This window comes from Octopus bimaculoides, chromosome 25, assembly GCF_046866305.1.
Source record: "Octopus bimaculoides isolate indiv1 chromosome 25, ASM4686630v1, whole genome shotgun sequence".
NCBI classification, from domain to species: domain Eukaryota; kingdom Metazoa; phylum Mollusca; class Cephalopoda; order Octopoda; family Octopodidae; genus Octopus; species Octopus bimaculoides.
The window spans coordinates 16,007,449-16,028,652 of NC_142952.1; the positions used below are offsets into that span (position 1 = coordinate 16,007,449).

At 40.5% G+C, this 21,204-nt stretch overlaps 1 protein-coding gene across 1 annotated transcript; it reads left to right on the forward strand.

Moving 5' to 3' along the window:
- The first annotated feature begins 700 nt into the window (after positions 1–700).
- Positions 701–1,276, forward strand: LOC149131103 (protein ZBED8-like). Its single transcript, XM_089341617.1, has one exon. The coding sequence runs from the start codon at positions 701–703 to the stop codon at positions 1,274–1,276; it is 576 nt and encodes a 191-aa protein (XP_089197743.1).
- Positions 1,277–21,204: the final 19,928 nt, after the last annotated feature.

Below are 21,204 nucleotides of genomic sequence, written 5' to 3' on the forward strand. Positions count from 1 at the left end.
TGATCAAACTTTAAACCTCTATAACTTTTTAAAAACATTTTTCTAGAAAAAGTTGAATAACTCCTGCAATTTAGCTTGGAAATGTATATTAATATGTGCCAAATTTTTCAATTTTTGATAAACTTTAATTTTTGAAATGCTGGCAGCCAAATGAACTAGATCCATATAGACATGTCACATGACTCTGCTCTATCAACTTCTTCTCTTTGGGAATACCAAACTATCTTTCTGACACCATCCATAGAAATTCGTTTTCACTTTACTGATGCCTCTAGTCAAGAAAATTTGTCAATAATACAGTAGTGATTATTTATCATTTGAATTTATTCCCTCTCCTCAGAACTGTCAGTTACCAATGTATCTTCTTTGCCATCAAGCATTGACCAACAAAGCAATGAAACTTTCACATTTGAAGTATCACTTTGATGCACAGCATTCTGACAAGAAGCACAAGCCGTTGTCATACTTTTTGCAACTGAGCACCTCTTTCAAAAAGCAAACACAAACATTCAACATACTACTCCAGAGACCTAGTAAACAGGAGAATGATGGGTTGATTGCATCGCACAACATTGCATTACTTGTTGCTAAGTCTGGGAAGTTTCACACAATTGGAGAAACATTACTTTGCCTGGTTATCGAAGAGGTTTTGTTAACCATTATGCACAAAAAAACCTCATAACATTATAAAGAAGATTCCATGATTTCTCGATGCATCAATGAAATGGCCAACAATATCAAACATCAGCTCATTAATAGTCTCCAGCGTTCTGAATTTTCTACACAAGTGGATGAGTCAACTGTTGTGGACAATCAATGTTTGATGATGGTATATGTCCAGTATTTCAGCAAAAACCTTCAACCTTGTGAGGAAATGCTCTTCACAGAGAAATTGTTGCTTGATTCAAAATGTGAGACTATTTTTCACACTCTTAAGTCTTTCCTTTTTGAACATATCCCACTCAGTAATATTCTTGCCTGTGCATCTGATGGAGCCCCTTCGATGATAAGAAGATACAGAGGTTTTTCATCTGTCCTAAAGCATGAAATTTCCCACCAGGTACTAACTGTTCATTGCTTGGCACACCAACAGCATTTAGTGGCAAAAAATATGAACAGTAGATTGAATGATGCGCTACAGTTAGTTATCAAGACTGTGAACAAATTGAAATCCAGTCCCTTGTCTGATCGAATTTTCTATCAACTCTATCAGAGAAATGATGAGGACCATACTAAACTCCTATACCATACTGAAGTGTGGTGGCTGTCAAAATGAAACTGTGTTTTATGCTTTGTTGAACTGTTTCATATAATTATATCTTTCTTTGAAGATACTCCAATATCCGCTTCATTCCTGGTTGCAAGGTGTGAGATCTTTTTTCTTTGTGATATAGTCATGAAACTAAATGATTTGCAAAGAAACAGAGAAACAAAATGACAATGATGCCACAATGCAATATTGCTGTAATGGTAAAGAAGGTTTGTGGTACCGTCAAAGTATATTGAATTCCTACCCCAATCTGTGGAAATGTTTGAAATTACTTTTGCTTGCCTTCCCTGCCTCATACCTGGTTGAATCTGGTTTTAGTCATGTTGGAACTTTACTTTCCCGTAAAAGAATTGAACTGGATGTAACACAACAAGGAGACTTGCAGCAAAAGTTGACAAGTTTGAAACCGAATGTATCTGCACTAGCTGCATTGCACCAGACACATGGTTCTCCTTAAAAAGTTTTATTCTTTTCCTTTATAATACAATCATTAATTATTTTTGCATCGGTAGTTCTGATCAATGGTTCATTTGGGGAGAATAAAAGTCAGTGTAAAAGGAAGTGCAAGTTTACTGCAGTTAATCTGTCTGCATAATATAGAGTTAACATTAGAATTTTATTTACACTAATGGCAAAACTAAACCTACAATAAGGGATTTGTAAACAACCGCATATTTGGTCCAAACAACTAACCAGGCAACAAGTCTACGATATAGTGTGTGTGTCAAATGCTACAAGGTGGGGTTCTCTTAGGAGATTTAGTGTTAGGGAAGTTTGTGTCAAGGTTTTTTTTAAACAGGTGGGTGATGGAGCATTTTTTGCACACACACACACACACACACACACACACACACACACACATGCATACAGATGTGGTGGAAGTCAAATTGTGATTGAGTAAGACCACTTCCTAGACCCATTTCACTTGAAGAAACATCTCAGGTTTAGTCTCCCCATATCACTGATGACATCTCATATGGTTCCTAAGGCCTGCATTCCACACTGACCACAAGTCAGTGACCCCAACAGTAACCCAACAATCTAAATGTTGGGACCTATACAGATATACACACACACACACACACACACACACACACACACACACACACACACACTCACACTCACCATTGACTTATATATACATACACACACACACACACACATATACATACCTTAACACAGAGATGTATGACACCCCCACTCTCTCTCTCTCTCTCATTTATTTACTTTCCTTCTCCACCTTTCTCTTTCCTCTTTCTTCAGCACAAAAGTACTTTTCCAACTGAATTCACTGACAATGGGAATTTTTTCTTATTTCAGAGTGGGAAATAATTATAATTCTATAGAAAAGAAATTCTATTGCGTTTTATCATATCTACATAAAAAAGCAGCTTAAAAAGGAATAATTCTACACCACAAAATTTTATTAACTCAACAAACATGAAATATATAAAAATATATGGTTAAAATAGATAAAGGGGAATAAAGAGTTTTTAACACAACAAAGCAAGTTATTGAAATGGGTGTACTATAGCCCATTGCATCACACACCAGAATATTTTTTTATATTTTATTGAGAGGAAAATAACTGGTAAAAATTACCACTACCTTTTATTTTATTTTGTTCCTGGAAGGATCTAAAAGATAAGGTCTTCCCCTGGAAGGATTTGAACCTAGAAGCAGGATATCACAAAACAATTATTACAAAATATATATTAGTGACAGAAGCAGTATTAATACTGGGAGGTAATATCTATCTCCACTTAAATGTGAATGTTCTGTTAGAACAAACGATACTGCAGTAGATACCATGAGAGAAACTCTCTTATGGGCTTTTGACGCAAAATTCACTCTCATTTATATTGCTAGTGGGGAGATAAATCCCTGCAACCCCGAGCATCAAGACCACCAGATCACATGAGTTTGACTTTCCTTGGTCTTGTCAATGATGGACGCTTGACTACTAGAGATAGCAGTGACTATTCTCCCCACCAGCAATATATAGAATAACAGTGCTAGAACAGGTACTGGTGTCACAATTAGCCAGAGAGTTTGTTAAAAAATACATTATTACAAAATCCTTAAATCTTGTTATCTGCTTTTCTGTCAGTTCCACTGGTCCTCTACATAATTCCAACAGACATAGCAAGGCTACATAATAACAATACTCATCATTGTATTAGGGCATTTGGAAGACTAACCTATCTACTCATTTTACTTCTATCTTCTGATTTTCCTTTTCATTCATTGATAAACAAAAATCATTTGAATGGCACCTGATGAAGCATATACAAGTGTTGGGAAATAAGTAAATGAATGAATGATGGCAATTTTAATGATGGGAAAATTAATCATGGATGTCAATCAACCATCTGCTGACCAAGCTTGGCCCAACTACCCATGTTCCTCACAGCAGACTGTAATCAACAAAGAACCAAGCAACCTTACTATAGAAGACAGGCCTCTCTCTTCTGCAGGTTCCAAAGCATTAGAGTGGTGACTTTAAGCATAGGCACAATGAGATAGCAGAGATTTTGGAGAAGAGACAGGCAGATGTGTGCTATGTGCAAGAAGTAAGATGGAAGTGATCTTCAACTAAACTCTTCACAAGTAAGAGACAGGAATTCAAACTCTACTGGACGAGTAATAATGATGGCAGAGGTAGGGTAGGTGTGCTGTTAGCTGAGAGGTAGATAAATGAAGTAATAAAGGTAGGTAGGATGTGTGATAGGATATTCAAGGCTCATTATAGGCAACACGACGCCTACATTTATCACACAGCATATGCCCCTATAAGCATTTCTATGAGACCCTCCTGCAGATGACCTCAGTGACAAATGACAACGATTTCATTATTGTTGGTCAACACATTGATGGCTTTCATGATGTACATGGAGGCTATAGTTACAGGACTTTCATGATGCAACTGATCTAACAGTTTGCTACACACTCTTTAAGAAACCAACCAGCCACCTCGCCATCAACTAATCTGGTGAGTACACAAGTCAGATTGATATCATTCTCAACAGGAAATGGGACAGAAGGATTATTGTGAATACCAAAATCTCACTCAGTGAAGAACGCACTACACAATGAAGATTAGTGGCTGATGACTACTATGCCGGAGTTAGGCAGACACAGAAAGAAAAAAAAAAACAGAAAGAGGAGGACCCAAGAAGACACGTGATGACATGGTTAAGGCTGAGCTCAGGACCCTGAGCCTGACAAAACAGATGACACAGGACTGGAATCTCTGGCAATAGGGGGTTCTTGAACAGACCTGCTCACATCAGCAAAACCGAGTTCTGGAAATGCTTTGTATTGTACTCTCTACCCAAATAATAGTGACTCATACCCCTCCCATGCATGAAGCCTACCTCTTCTCCCTGCCCCCTCTCTCCTGTCCCCTCTACCACCAACAGTCATATCATCTTTACTGCTTCTGTTGTTTGTAACCCCCACTCTTTAATGCATCCCTTTGTCTTCCTCAGCTCATGGTTCCTTGCTCATCTACCTTTCAACTCTACCCATTTTGGCAGTCTGCCTCCCACCCTTGTCCCCTCATTCCCTTTCCAATGCAATTTTTGAAAACTTATTCTTCAACTTATGTACCCTCTGGGATCATCCAGGCATCTCATTGCCCTTATCTCTTGCAACTTCTACTTTTCATTATCTCTTTCTCTTCCCTTCCTCTACTAGATGTGAGTAGCTATGCAAATCCTCCACAAGAATCTGCACAGTTCCCCTTCAACCCCTTGTCCACTAGTACGAAGCTGATTTCCACCCCCAGGACTTATAGTTCAGTAAGCTGCATGGTTACATCAATGGTACAGGTAGCACAAAAAAAGAAGCACCCAGTCCACCCTGTAAAATGCAAAGGATCCAGCCATAGAAACCATGCCAAAGCAGACACTGAAACATAATGCAGTTTTCGGACACATTGGATCCTGCCAAAATGTCCAACCCATGCTAGCATGGAACAAAGACAATAAATGATGATGATGATGATGATGATATATATATATATAATGCAAAAATTGTGAAAAATATGACACAAAGATAAAGAAAAGATAAAAACAGAGTTGGTATTAGTTTGACACTCATAGAAATGTTAAAGATAAGACGGACATGATGAGTATAGAATAGAGAAGGAAAATTGGAGAAATGAAATGCATTTGTGTCCAACTGTCTTGACACAGTGGATGAGTGGAAGTAGGAAAGGGGTTGCTTTAGACATGAGTGACAAGGGGACAACTGTGAGCCTGGCATGTCAGATTGTAAATGAAGTGTGTGTGTTAGTGTATCTGTGAAGTATATAATAGGTGTGTGTGTGTGTGTAGCAGCAATGTGTGTGTACACTAGTTAAACATGTTGGTATGTATGGTGTTGTGTTTTTGTTAATAGATGTTGTGTAGCTGCATGTGGGGTTTTGAATGCAGGGGTTGTAGAAAAGTGGGAATGTGTGAGGTGGTTGTTGTGAGTGTGTGAGAAGTAGAAAAAAATGGAGATTAAATTAAAAGAGGCTGGGAATTAAGACCAATGAGGACTGAAGTCTGGAGAAAAAAATTGATTTCTACTCCAGATGGAGATGAGAATCCAGGGTGGGGTCTCTGTGAAAGGCCAGTCCAAACAAAACAGATGTTGAGGGGAATAACCAGCCAAGCAAAAGAGTTGCAAAACCAAAGTGTCGTTTCCAAGTCTTATGTCCCATAAGTGTTTGGCAAAATGATTAGCCAGGCGTCATCTAGTGTGTCCTATATGTATGTGTCCTAGGTATATGTGAAGAAGTCAATGCTATAAAAGGAGCAGTGGTGGGTAGCAGTGAGGACAGCAGTGCTAGAGAGGAAGGGATAAGTGCAGTAATGTGTGCAGGATCAAGGGAAGGAACCAGGTTTTTGGTGAGGAGCTGGTTATTTACATTTAGAAGGGAGGAAGAGAATGATCAGTAGGAGCTGCAAAGAGATGAATAGAGGAGATGAAGTGTCCATGTTTGTGTCTCTGTGTCTTGACATAGCCTGATAGTGTCATTCATTTCCAACAGTCTGCAAAAGCATGTTTGTGCATGGCGAAACATTACCTTGCTTAGAAACAGATGAAGGTTGGTGACAGGGAGGACATCCAACCACAAAAAATCTGCCTCACTAAACACCATCCAACACATGCAGGCATAGAAAGTGAATGTTAAAACCATGCTGTTTCTGCTGATGATGATATATATATACTTGTTTAATAGTCTGAATAAAGAACTCAAATATTGTTTGTGGATTCAAGACAATATTTAATATTAATAGTAGCTGTTTATTTTAAAATTTCTCCATTAAAACTGGTTGCTGAAAACAGGCTGTTTTAATGGTAAAACATAGAAGTAAATAGTCACTATGAATATTAGACATTATATGTATTCAGTTGTGAGTAAGAAACAATTTAAAATTTGTTGTCTAACTTAGTAGAAATAGGAAGTAAAGATTATCCCACAATAATTAGTTGGTAATGTGAAGGTGTTTTCCTTTGGAATGCAATTATGACCCTCTCCAAGTGGATGGAAGAACATAGTATTTGAAAATGTAATTACACATATCAAGAAGTAGGTTATGAAATGGAGTCTTTCCATATGACTTCCATAAGTGTTGTATTTTTAATTCATTCAAGTAAAAAGCATTTTTACAATATTAAGGATATCAGAAATGACAATTTTGGTAATTCTCTTTCTTCCAAGAGAGTTTGAGCTCCTCATAGAAAACTTTAAAAATAATTATGCTAGAGTGATAACCTTTCTTTAATCGGTATGTTTCTGGAACCCCAGTTTCAATCTGCTTTCCCTTTTGACAGCTGATATTCTAAAATGCAAACCAAACTTATCCACTGATCTGTTTATATCCATAGATCTAAATTATTTCTAAAAATTTCATTTGTTTCCTTACCTTACAGGAGTATGAAGCTTCTTACACCATTAATGAATGAATATATTGATTGATGTATAAAACAAGAGTTCCATTCAGAATATGTTACCAATATGTTTATTTCTACACTGTTTTTATTTCACAAGTCTATACTGCTTATAAACAATGTATATTATCATAAGACAATATCTTAATCTACCTCATTATATAAATATCCATACTGTCTCTGTCTCCACAATATACCACTGATAAACTAGTTCAACTGAGACTTTAATATTTGATGACTTTGAGATAATGCCATAATGTAGTATAAAACAGGCTAGATTACTGGCATTATGGGGCTGGCCTTCACCCATGCTAACCCATTGCATTACCAAATACATTGATTCTAATGCATAATGCTGACTTTCTCCTACTCCTCCTCCTTCTTCGTCACTTCCTCTTTTTGACATTCTTTTTCTCTGTTACATTTTCCCTCAGAGAGAAGGTCTACAGTAAATGTCTCCAGAATGCAAACCAATTCAAAAATAAATGTCATGTCAAGATTATTGATATTAAGAAACACACAGAGCTAAACTTAACCTATTTTATTTGCGAATGGTCTTAACCAAACAAAAATAATAATAAAAACAAAATTAGATAAAAGTCCAAAGAACATTTCCCAGAAGCTTAATAATATCAATATGAACTATTCAAATATGGTTATGTGCCCATCCTAGGTTCTTTCTCATAGGCTAAAAGCATTTATTGTTGTTCACAATAAACCAACAAAGAACATTGTTTGTCTTTTTTGAAAGTAAGTCTACTTGAAATGTATTTGGTAAATATGAATGAGATAATGAAACTGTGACAAAAATAAAGAAAATTTGCTATAAAATAATGAACAAGAAAGAAAAAAAATGTGGTAAGAAAGGTATTTTTGTGAGCAGAAAAGACAGAAAACAATGTTTAAACAATTGTTTGATATTAAACAGCAAAATAATTGTTTTGTGTGAAAATACATAATTTGTTTCTTAAGAAATGTCTAAAGATTTCTTCAAGATGGAATACTTTGATTGGAACATAGACAACAAGAAAATGGAAAATCTTATTATTAAAACTCTATATTCAAAACGAAATCCTTTTAAAGAAGCAAAACTTTGAGTTTTCTTGGTAACTGAATAAATCTGAGCTCAGTAACAGTAAAGCGGTTGCAGTGTCAATTGGACATTGTAAACAAATAGAAATTAAACAACATTGCATGGAGTTTGCATGTACAACAAATATAGTACTTCAAAAAGTATCATGGAATATGTTTATCTCCAGTCTCCTTTGGTATTGGAATAGACTAACAGATGTTTGATGAAGAAACGATTAAACTGAGGAATATTTTGCCCTTATATGTTACTTTCAAGTGTCTTCAAGTTTCAAAAGAACTAATGGCATCAAAAATATATATGCTGATGTCTTTAGATTACAAGAACATCAGTGAAGTCATGAACGCTATACCAAGATTATCATTTCTAAGAAATGGAACTATATGAAATAGCTAAAATGAAAAAGAGTACTTTCATCATAAGTGGTGTTGATGGAATGGTCTTGATGGCATGACTGCTTCACAACCACATGGTTTTGAGTTTGATTCTACTGTACAGTATCTTGGACAAATGTCTTCTACCATAGTACTGGTTGACCAATACTTTGTGAATGGAATTTTGTAAATAGCATTTCCGCAGAAGACTGTTGTGTATATATATACTTAATAACATTTGCTGAGCTTCACAAGAGAAATACACAGTCTTCAAAATAAAACTATTCAAATATATAATATTAATACTAATATCAATATTACATAAGAATCATGTACTTACAGAATAGTTTTCACAGCTATAGTAAAAGCTTCTTTTGATAAACTATTTCTGAAGATGAACAATGAATCTAAGGCCTAACAATGCTCCAAGATTTGACACAACTTGGTCAAATTTGTTGCATCAAATTAAACCAGAGTTATTTAAGATCTCTATTAAAGATCTTCAGTGTGTTGCATCTACTCCAAAAAACCTGAAAATGCATAACTATTTCAATATCAAAGAGTGTCTCTTTCACAGATGGAGCATCGTAAACTAAAGCAGATATACATAAATTATCAAGCAACATTTAAACCAAAGAAATATGATTAATTGTTATGATCTATCATAAAGTCACAGTCTTATTTGTCTTTCCTAAAACTTCTGTCTATGTAAGAAATCAATATTATATGCTTTTGAGGACAGCAGATTACCAGAATTGGTGTATTAGCAGAACTGGTAGATTGATAGAATCAGTGAAATAGCAAAATCATTTGGATGGGAGAATCAGTGGTTTTACAGAATTGGTAAAGTGTCAGACAAAATACCTTGTAGCATTTAATTGCATACTTTAGATTTGAAGTTCAAATCCTGTGAAGGTGGACTTTGTCTTTCATCCTTCCAGGGTTAACCAACTATACCCTTCCTTAAATTTGAGGACTTGGGCTAATTTATTAATCAATATCTTGAGATTTTCTTATTTAATCATAAATGCAGATATGGCTATATGGATAAAAACTTCCCTTTGCACCAACTGACTCTAGGTTCAGCCCATTCTTTAATACCTTGAACAAGTGTCATCTACTATCCTATCATGTCAATCAATGCCTTGTGAGTGAAATTTGGTAAACCAAAATGGTACAGAAGTCCTTTATATGTACATATATATATGTGTGTGTGTGTGTGTATATATATATATATATATATACATACAGTGTACCCCCGCTTATTCGTGGTTCGGCATTTCTGGTCCTGGTTATTCACGGAATCAATAATTGTTCTCAGAAACCACCACATATTCGTGAAATCGCAAATATCGTCCACAATTTTTTATGGTGCTTTCCATGGCAATATATAATTTTTCACACTTTTTAAGACTAAATTATTAATAGTAATATACCGTATTTGCCGGCTTACTGAATGCCCCTTTGCAGCTGAAAGTCCCTCTGATTAGAATAGCCACGAATCACATCGCTTGATTTTTTTTTTAGATATAACTATACTGTATCTGGTATCTCTTATTCCTGCTTTCAATCAAAGCTTGCTAATTTTTATAGTGGCTACCAGTGCTTTTTTTTTAAATCATCACTTTGATGATACACATCTTTTATTTCAACAGGATAATGTTTAAGGTCGTGAACCAATATAGCCTCACTGAAATTAGGTTACTTGCTGGTCCCTCTCTTTCTCTTGCTCTCTCTTATTATTATAGTATAGCTTACTGTATCTAGTGGTAATACAAACTAAATTTTTCAAAACCATGATTATTTTTAATCTCTGCTCAATCTCCCATTGATGGCATGTGCATATGAGAAACAAAGAAGATTTTTTGTAGGTTTTTTTGGGGGGTAAAAACTGCATCCAGTAGCTATCTCTAGTATTTTGTTGAGTGCTGTGTTTTTTGCAGCGTGTTATTAAAGCCCTAAGATGCTGCCCAAATGCCCTACACCGTCTAAGGCTTCTGGCAGTGAACCTAAGTGCCAGAAAAAGGTTACGATGCTCCATGAGAAGGCACAACCACTGGATAAGTTCCAGGAAGGTAAAAGTTATGCTGCAGTAGGTTGCTATTATGCTGTCAACGAAAGCATCATATGCTACATAAAGAAGAATGGAGTGGCGACCAGGACTATTGTAGCAGTAAGTTTCAGTGAAGCGACCAGGACTATTGTAGCAGTAAGTTTCAGTGAATGTGCCAAAAAGATAACGATAGTGAGAAATAAGCACTTCATTTGGATGGAATCTGACTTGGCATTGTGGATCAATGACTGCAAGAAGAAAAACATACTCTTGAGCCATAACATCATCTGCAAGAAAGTGTGGAAATTATACCAGCAGTTCAACTGAGGAGACGAAGCAGAAAGCTCCGAAGAACCTCAACCAAGAGCATTGACTGCACCAGAACCTGAAGATTTTCAAACCAGCAAGGGATAGTTTGACCGTTTTCAGAAACGGTTTCAGATAAAGTGTTTCCCTGCATGGAGAGACAGCATCAGCTGACAAAGTAGCTGCTGAGAAGTACCTCAAGACCTTCAGGTAGATCATCAAAGACAAAGGGTACAAGCTGGAACAGGTTTTCAGCATGGACAAGACTGGCTTGTTCTGGAAGAAGATGCCTTCTAGAACGTACATCATGAAGGACAAAACCAGAGCCGCAACATTTAAGGCACAGAAGGATGGAGTGATGCTAATTGTGTGGCAATGCTGCTGGCTTCATGATGAAACCAGGACTTACCTACAAGTCCATGAACCTGAGGGCCTTCAAAAATAAGAATAAAAATCTGCTGCCTGTCCACTGGATGCACAACTCCAAGGCCTGGGTTACCAAAAGTCTAATTTTAAATTGGTTCCACCAATGCTTCATCCCTCAAGTCAAGGAATACCTCCAAAATCTTTGCATGGAATTCAAGGTGTTGCTAGTTATGGGTAATACTGGTGGTTACTCTTTGGATTTGAATCATGAGCAAGTCCAAGTCAAGTTCCTCCCTGCCAACATCACCTCCCTCATCCAGCCTATAGATCATGGCGTGACCCGTACCTTCAAGGCACTCGGAACTCTCTCCAACACCTTGTTGACACAATGAATTTGGATGAGAATTTCAAGTTAAAGGAGTACTGGTGTAACTTCACGATCGCAACATGCCTGTCAATTAACCACACTACTCTTAAAGATGTGGTAAAAGAAACCCTCATTGCATGCTGGAAGAAAGTGTAGCCAGAGTGTGTCCAGGACTACAAGAGCTTCTCACCTGAAGATATTCAGCATGAGGTTGTCAACACTGCAGTAAAACTGGCAAAGGTACTTGGTGGTGAAGGTTTTGACAACATCACACAAGATGAGGTCAATGACCTCATCAATGTCCACTCTGAAACTCTGACAGACGAAGATTTGTTGGAGTTAACGAAGTCTGCCAGCGAAGAGGAGGAAGCACCAGATCCAGAGGAAGAGGAGGATGAGGTGGGCCAGGCAATCGAGTGCCTGTCAGACCTTTTAAGGACAGCAAAGGAATTGCAAGGGAAGGCGGAAGTAAGGGATCCCTATATGGTTCAGTCTCTCCAATTTAAAAATGCCATCGATGCTGCCATGCAGACATAAAACTCTCCTCACCAACATGAAGAAACAACAACTTCCCATCACAATGTTCCTCAAGCCCGCCAAGAAAGCCTTGCACAAAAATACAAGATCCCCTAAAATATCTGAAGAAGAGGCATCACCTGAAGAGCTTTAAATCTTTTTTGCTGTGCAGTCATTACCTTCATTATTTTCATCACCATCATCTTAAATCAATATCATTCACTATTGGTGAGTAACTGTACATTTTACTTTATTTTTTATTAAATTATTATATATATATATAATATATATATATAATATTTTATGTTATATTTTGACATTTATAGGCATTTTCATGGAACATGTCCAATATTTGCAGTTTTTCATGATTCGTGGGTACTCTAGGAGCGTAACCCCCATGAATACCAGGGACCTACTGTATATTAATTGTTACTTGGACTCGTTTGAATCAAGGTACCTTAAAAACAAGGACACCAATTTATGGTCGAGATTAAGTCACCTGCATATATACTATAGATGGATATGCATGCATATATCAACGCATACACAGACATGTCTCAACACTTACATACATAAGCATATAAACAAATTAATATACACATCCATGTAAATATACATGTGCAGGAAATCATACACACAGCTGCAGGCTGGTATGCAGTATTATGATCCACTGTGAGTTCCTGGTTCAATGCAGGGAAGGTTCCAGATGTGCTGTTTACATAAAGAAAGGACACAAATGGGTTAACATTCACTACAGCTGTTTCAGACACATTTTTTATTGATGAATAAACTGATTACATCAGGGGAAAAAAAAAACGTTTTCTTCAAGTGGATTAAAAACTTAATCTTTTAAAATTTAAAGTTTGGTTCAGAGAATACTGAGATGTGGAACATATGTTGTCTCTTGCATTGTGGTGATAAGTGAGAAAGTGAATCCAGCATCTCTGCATCATCAGATATTATAAACCTGTCAACAACCTGTCAACAGAGAAAGCCAACACTAAATTATTTGTATTAAATAAATGGTGAGAGATAAATTATAAAAGAGGGACCCTCCTTTTATGATCTATCTCTAACCATCTATTTAATACAAATAATCTCACCAACAGGCATAGCATAGTATTTAAAGATATTGGATAATGCAGTGTAGTCACCTAGAGATCCTGAGTTCAGTCCCACACAAGGCACTAAGGTAATTCACATGATTCAACTAAAACCAAAAATATGAAACACAGGGAGCAGGATGAAAACAGTGTACCCCTGTAAATCAAATAAAGGGTTAGGTTTGAAATTCCAATACAACAATCAAGTTCAACACAAGACATCCAAAGAAGGCTGGAGATTATGACAGCCTAACCATAGTAAAAGTAACAATCAAGATGAGTCAATATGATCGACTTCAGCTCTTGCAGAACTTTGTGGTCTTGTTAGTAACATCAGAAAACAATATTTTTGCTAAATGTTCTGGTGAGTAGTATAGAAGAAAAAGTAAGAATTGTCAAACATGATGTAAAACTCTATATTTTAAAGATGATTAAGTCAGGGTACTTGAGTGGTGGAAGTATGACACCAGCCACCTCAGAGGATTATGGGCCATTTCAATCTTGGCAAAAACAATTTGTATAGATCATTTGAAAAATTAAAAAAGGTAAATTTTATAATGTTTCTTAACCTAATTTTTTTTATATTTGACTTGTTTTGGTGAAAGACAATGTCAATTGCCAAATGGGATAGGAAGAGGACAAGTTTATTTAACATTATATAGACTTCAAATTTTGGCACAAGGCAAGCAATTTCGGAGGAAGGGGTAAGTCAATTACTCAACTGGTCACTTATTTCATCAACCCTGAAAGGATGAAAGGCAAAACTGACCTCAGCGGAATTTGAACTCAAAACATTAAAGCAGATGAAATGTTGCTAAGCATTTTGCGTGGCACACTAATGATTCTACCAGCTCACTGCCTTCTTTGTTTATTATCAATTATAACTTCTTTACAGCCTCAAAGGCAACATCAGGCTCTGTCGATATTTGATGCCAGAGCTAAAGTTTGCCACAACATTGCAACAAGACTACTATGGACTGGAATAAAAGCATCCCTTATTTTGCCATGTTTCTGTTTCAAGAGGTCTGATAAAATATACTTCTTTACTGTTGACAAAATAGGCTATGCAAACCAATTACAAAGTCTGCAATCAATGAGGAACCATTGATTCAAGTCAGAAACAGAAAATGTGCAACCTCCAGGAAACCTGTTAGATATTGTAACTGGCATAGTATGTGTGTGTGTGTGCGTGCGTGCGTGCGTGCGTGCGTGCGTGCGTGCGTGCGTGCGTGCGTGCGTGCGTGCGTGCGTGCGTGCGTGCGTGCGTGCGTGCGTGCGTGCGTGCGTGCGTGCGTGCGTGCGTGCGTGCGTGCGTGCGTGCGTGCGTGCGTGCGTGCGTGCGTGCGTGCGTGCGTGCGTGCGTGCGTGCGTGCGTGCGTGCGTGCGTGCGTGCGTGCGTGCGTGCGTGCGTGCGTGCGTGCGTGCGTGCGTGCGTGCGTGCGTGCGTGCGTGCGTGCGTGCGTGCGTGCGTGCGTGCGTGCGTGCGTGCGTGCGTGCGTGCGTGCGTGCGTGCGTGCGTGCGTGCGTGCGTGCGTGCGTGCGTGCGTGCGTGCGTGCGTGCGTGCGTGCGTGCGTGCGTGCGTGCGTGCGTGCGTGCGTGCGTGCGTGCGTGCGTGCGTGCGTGCGTGCGTGCGTGCGTGCGTGCGTGCGTGCGTGCGTGCGTGCGTGCGTGCGTGCGTGCGTGCGTGCGTGCGTGCGTGCGTGCGTGCGTGCGTGCGTGCGTGCGTGCGTGCGTGCGTGCGTGCGTGCGTGCGTGCGTGCGTGCGTGCGTGCGTGCGTGCGTGCGTGCGTGCGTGCGTGCGTGCGTGCGTGCGTGCGTGCGTGCGTGCGTGCGTGCGTGCGTGCGTGCGTGCGTGCGTGCGTGCGTGCGTGCGTGCGTGCGTGCGTGCGTGCGTGCGTGCGTGCGTGCGTGCGTGCGTGCGTGCGTGCGTGCGTGCGTGCGTGCGTGCGTGCGTGCGTGCGTGCGTGCGTGCGTGCGTGCGTGCGTGCGTGCGTGCGTGCGTGCGTGCGTGCGTGCGTGCGTGCGTGCGTGCGTGCGTGCGTGCGTGCGTGCGTGCGTGCGTGCGTGCGTGCGTGCGTGCGTGCGTGCGTGCGTGCGTGCGTGCGTGCGTGCGTGCGTGCGTGCGTGCGTGCGTGCGTGCGTGCGTGCGTGCGTGCGTGCGTGCGTGCGTGCGTGCGTGCGTGCGTGCGTGCGTGCGTGCGTGCGTGCGTGCGTGCGTGCGTGCGTGCGTGCGTGCGTGCGTGCGTGCGTGCGTGCGTGCGTGCGTGCGTGCGTGCGTGCGTGCGTGCGTGCGTGCGTGCGTGCGTGCGTGCGTGCGTGCGTGCGTGCGTGCGTGCGTGCGTGCGTGCGTGCGTGCGTGCGTGCGTGCGTGCGTGCGTGCGTGCGTGCGTGCGTGCGTGCGTGCGTGCGTGCGTGCGTGCGTGCGTGCGTGCGTGCGTGCGTGCGTGCGTGCGTGCGTGCGTGCGTGCGTGCGTGCGTGCGTGCGTGCGTGCGTGCGTGCGTGCGTGCGTGCGTGCGTGCGTGCGTGCGTGCGTGCGTGCGTGCGTGCGTGCGTGCGTGCGTGCGTGCGTGCGTGCGTGCGTGCGTGCGTGCGTGCGTGCGTGCGTGCGTGCGTGCGTGCGTGCGTGCGTGCGTGCGTGCGTGCGTGCGTGCGTGCGTGCGTGCGTGCGTGCGTGCGTGCGTGCGTGCGTGCGTGCGTGCGTGCGTGCGTGCGTGCGTGCGTGCGTGCGTGCGTGCGTGCGTGCGTGCGTGCGTGCGTGCGTGCGTGCGTGCGTGCGTGCGTGCGTGCGTGCGTGCGTGCGTGCGTGCGTGCGTGCGTGCGTGCGTGCGTGCGTGCGTGCGTGCGTGCGTGCGTGCGTGCGTGCGTGCGTGCGTGCGTGCGTGCGTGCGTGCGTGCGTGCGTGCGTGCGTGCGTGCGTGCGTGCGTGCGTGCGTGCGTGCGTGCGTGCGTGCGTGCGTGCGTGCGTGCGTGCGTGCGTGCGTGCGTGCGTGCGTGCGTGCGTGCGTGCGTGCGTGCGTGCGTGCGTGCGTGCGTGCGTGCGTGCGTGCGTGCGTGCGTGCGTGCGTGCGTGCGTGCGTGCGTGCGTGCGTGCGTGCGTGCGTGCGTGCGTGCGTGCGTGCGTGCGTGCGTGCGTGCGTGCGTGCGCGTGCGTGCGTGCGTGCGTGCGTGCGTGCGTGCGTGCGTGCGTGCGTGCGTGCGTGCGTGCGTGCGTGCGTGCGTGCGTGCGTGCGTGCGTGCGTGCGTGCGTGCGTGCGTGCGTGCGTGCGTGCGTGCGTGCGTGCGTGCGTGCGTGCGTGCGTGCGTGCGTGCGTGCGTGCGTGCGTGCGTGCGTGCGTGCGTGCGTGCGTGCGTGCGTGCGTGCGTGCGTGCGTGCGTGTGTGTGTGTGTGTGTGTGTGTGTGTGTGTGTGTGTGTGTGTGTGTGTGTGTGTGTGTGTGTGTGTGTGTGTGTGTGTGTGTGTGTGTGTGTGTGTGTGTGTGTGTGTGTGTGTGTGTGTGTGTGTGTGTGTGTGTGTGTGCGCTAAATCACAGGCCTTGCTAGATCCATTGTTCAAGGAGATAGTTTCAGAACAGGAGAAAGTGGGAAAAAATGGATAGATGAATGAAAGGAAGGAAGAGAGGGATGGAGAGAGAGAGAGAGGGAGGGAGGGGGGTAGAATGAGAATGGAAGATAAATTTCCAAAGGCGGTGTGAAAGATTGTTTAGTAATTATCAATAGTTTTCTAATAGGCTGTCAGGCTTTTGGAGTAAAAAGTCAAAACACACAAATTCCAGGTCCAATTATTCTCCTCTGAATCAAGAATTATTCAGTAAACACAAAGTGGTAATTAGTCTCTGTGGTACTCACAACTGTGTAAATGCTTGTCACTATACATAGGCATACACACGTCTCCCCTTCCTCCCCCTCCTCCCCCTCCTCTATGAACTGCAAACTATTCTTGTACCACAGCATATGGCAATGTTTTTTCCCTTTATTTTACCAAAGCTGTCAAAGAGCCACATCCAATTTACATATTCATTCCTTTTTTCTGTCACAATGTTAAAATACATGATAACATTCTTCTTTCATGTTATAAACTTTACACTATCAAAATTTCCTGCCAAATTAGACTTTGTTTTATTCAGTAAATAATTATTTCAGACAGGTAATTTGTCTTATATAATAAACTTTAATTAGACATTTTCATTAATTGTTATATCCTAGTATCACTTGGATAGTTCTGTACATTAAAGCATTTTACATCTATTGTCAAAGTAGGTATTTTTACTTGTCATTTTTACACCTGGATGCACTTTCTAGACACAAATCATGAAGTAAAAATTAAATTTCTATATTTACATTTAGAAGATAGTGTGTTTGTATACACCATGTTCTGGATTCAAATCCTGACATGGCTAGCATTTTGTCTTTGTATTTTTTTTTTTTTTTTTTTTGATAATTACAATAGTAGAGGCAATTCAATCAAATATACACTTTCAGATAAAAGAAATTTGAATGACATGTAAAAATATAGAAATTTCTAGATAGTTTTATTTCTGTGATAACATATCACTTAGAACATGGAAAAATGAATACTTGAACAGCACTAGACACACACACACACACATGACTGAGTGATTAAGAAGTTTGATCCACAACAATATGGTTTCAGGTTCAATCCAATTGCATGTTACTTTGGTAACATTTGTTTATATCCCACATGAACAATGTCTCACAACTAGGTAGTTTGGTAAGCAAAGATTATCAGAATAAATTACCTTACTTGAAAACAAGTAAGGGGATCCAACTATAGAATATAGTGTCAAAATAGTCTCATCCAATCAATGCCCACATGGGTTAGATTTGATTTTATCACTCCACCCCCCAAAAACAAAGATGACAAACTTAGCTTTAGCAGAATTTTGATTCCAAAAGTAAAATGTTGTTGCTTAACACCACAAGGCATATTGTCTGCTGCACTAACAATTCTGCCAGTTCTTGACAGGCAACTTTTTTTAGAAGACCTGGATTGATCCTTGTATCTTATTGGTAAATTTATGAGTTTAGTGAATTATTGATCAGTTTCACTGGTTTTGAACTATTATCAAATGATATAAATACTTTTCAGATTTTCCGTTCTTCTAAATAATTTTATCAGTCTATATTACTCCATGAGTACAATAGCACAGCTGATTAGGAAGTGAATTAAACATCTTGTCATTTTATATATCTATGGTAAACATTGCCTGTCACATTTCATTTTTCTAAGGACAAAACAGTGTAATATGAGGAAAATTTGACTGCTATTTTTAACTGAATAAACGACCATATCACTCATCTTTCCCCTCACACCAGGCCACCACACATCATTGTCTGTTTTGGTATGATTTCTACAGCTGAATGCCTTCCTACTACCAGCTACTTTACAGAGTGTACTGGGTGCTTTTTCTGTGGCAACAGCACCAGTACTTTTGACAAGACACTAGCACCAGTGTTTTTTATGTAGCACCAGCAATGCCAAGATCACCAAGTACCACGCAAGACAGATAAAAAAAAAGACAAAAAAAGGCAAAAACCCCTCAACTGGAGTGGGGAGCAGTATTTAGTGGGGTGGTTTTATGCCAGTCGAAAGATTAAAGGTATAGAGGGACAGAGATAGGTGTCTTGCTATGGATACACACATACCCTAGTTGGAAAGGAAAGGAGAGTGAGTTAGAGAGTGAGACAAGGAGAGTAAATCCCTTCCTCAAGTGTTTGTTCCTTTAAATTCATATTATGCCAATATTCAACAATTTCCTTTTCTTCTGGCATCTTCCATTAAACTCAATTTGTGATGCTCGAGTTTTACAGCAGCGCTATAACATCACATCATGCAGTTTATCCTTCGTACAGGTGTGGAGAGAAGGTGGGGAGTTGCAGGTTGGGGGTGGGTGGGGGGAAAGAAAAATGAACATTAGCAATTGTAGTAATGTTGTTGATGTTAATGATGGTGATAATGATGATGGTGATGATGGTAATGATGGACAGGCGGAGGAGGAGGAAGAAGAAGAAGAAGAAGAAGAAGAAGAAGAAGAAGAAGAAGAAGAAATGGCTATAGTGGTGGGGGTGCTGGTGTTGATGACAATCCTCCTCAGCATCATCATCATGGCACTATGGAGATAATGATTATGGTGAGAATGATGATAATGATGGTGATAAAACATAATTACTTTGTTGTCAACGAGGAAGCTAATTGATCTGATCTAATACAATGGCTATGACAGCAGCAGCAGCAGCAGCAGCAGCAGCAGCAACAACAACAACAACAGCAGTAACAAACATTAACAGTAACACAACAACAGCAACAACAACAACAATAGCTGCAGCAACAACAGCAAAAACATTAACAGCCACAACAGAAATAACAACAAAGAAAACATTAATAACAACAATAAGAGTAACAACCACAAAAACAGAAGCAACAATAACAACAATGTAATGTAATAAATTTCTTTAAAGGTGACGATCTCTGTGTATCAACAGGTTTTATTTTTTCTTCCCTCTATCACATTATTTTCCGGCAGTGGAGAAAGCAATTTTGATTTATTTTCTCAGGGAATTTTATTTTTCATTTATTTATTTTTTCAAAAATTTTTTTCAGAAAAGCCTAATAGATTACCACATTGTAATTTTACAGTCTTTTAGGGATGTCACAATTAACTGGCAGGGTCAGTAGGGTGTCGGCCTACCAGTCAAAATGTCAACAGATTCTATTCTCCCCATAAAGGCAATGCCACTATAGCGTTGGCCAGAACACAACTAAACTCTCACTGACTCCATATCAAGTAACTGCAAAGTTTACAACCAGAAGCAGATATAATTCACATATAATATTGTTGTTTAGCCCCTGGTTTGCCCTGATTGAGCAGGAACCTATGATTAAAGGCATTTCACAGATGACTATCAATGTTTTCTCTTACTTAAGACAATAGGGTGTTATTTGAGGGTAGTATTTGACTACTAATTCTAGCAGGTTGATGACTTCATAGAGGCTCATCAAACAAGATATAACTTAGCAGTTCATAGTTGGTCACTCTCTGACAGATTTATGGTCAAGCCTGTAGCAATGGAGACCTCCACCATTCTTGGCCCTGGACCATATTCCTGCTCACTGCTATCAAGGTGGAGATGGCAATTTGCAAGTGTGAGCCCCATGAATCAGAGTAGCTGTTCCAGTACATTTCCTTTGCCATCCTCCAAGACACTGCTTTTCCACTTCATCTGTTGGGACCGTAAGGCAGTCTGAATTGCAGTAAATTGAGGGAATGGAAGAATTTTGTAGCTTACTACAGTTCATGGTCTTTATATAATTAAGATGTCAACTGTGTTGAGCAGATAAAAAGCTATAGACACTTCTAGACTTCTTGCATTATAAAGGGGAGAAATGGGATGTTGAACTGTTTATGCTGTTCCCAAGAGCATTGGTGAATGACTATCTCTTGGAAAACTTTGATATTATGAATTACAAAATTCATAGTGAACATCATTATCAACATGAGTAAATGTAAATAACAATAGTATGTGTGTGTGCGTGTGTATGTGTGTATGTGCGTGTGTGCAAGATTGACTAATGAACAAAAGAACTGTTTCCATGAAACCCACTTACAGACTGCCTCAATAAAAGATGATAGCTAGGCCATTTTGTGGCGAGGGAGATGTGACCACTTGGCTGCAAAAAATTAAGTTGGTGGCAAGACTCCAAGGTATAGACGATCTAGCGAATTTTATACTATTGTACCTCGATGGATCGGCGTTGGTGCTATACCTGGAAATGGAAGAGAAGGACCAGTTGAG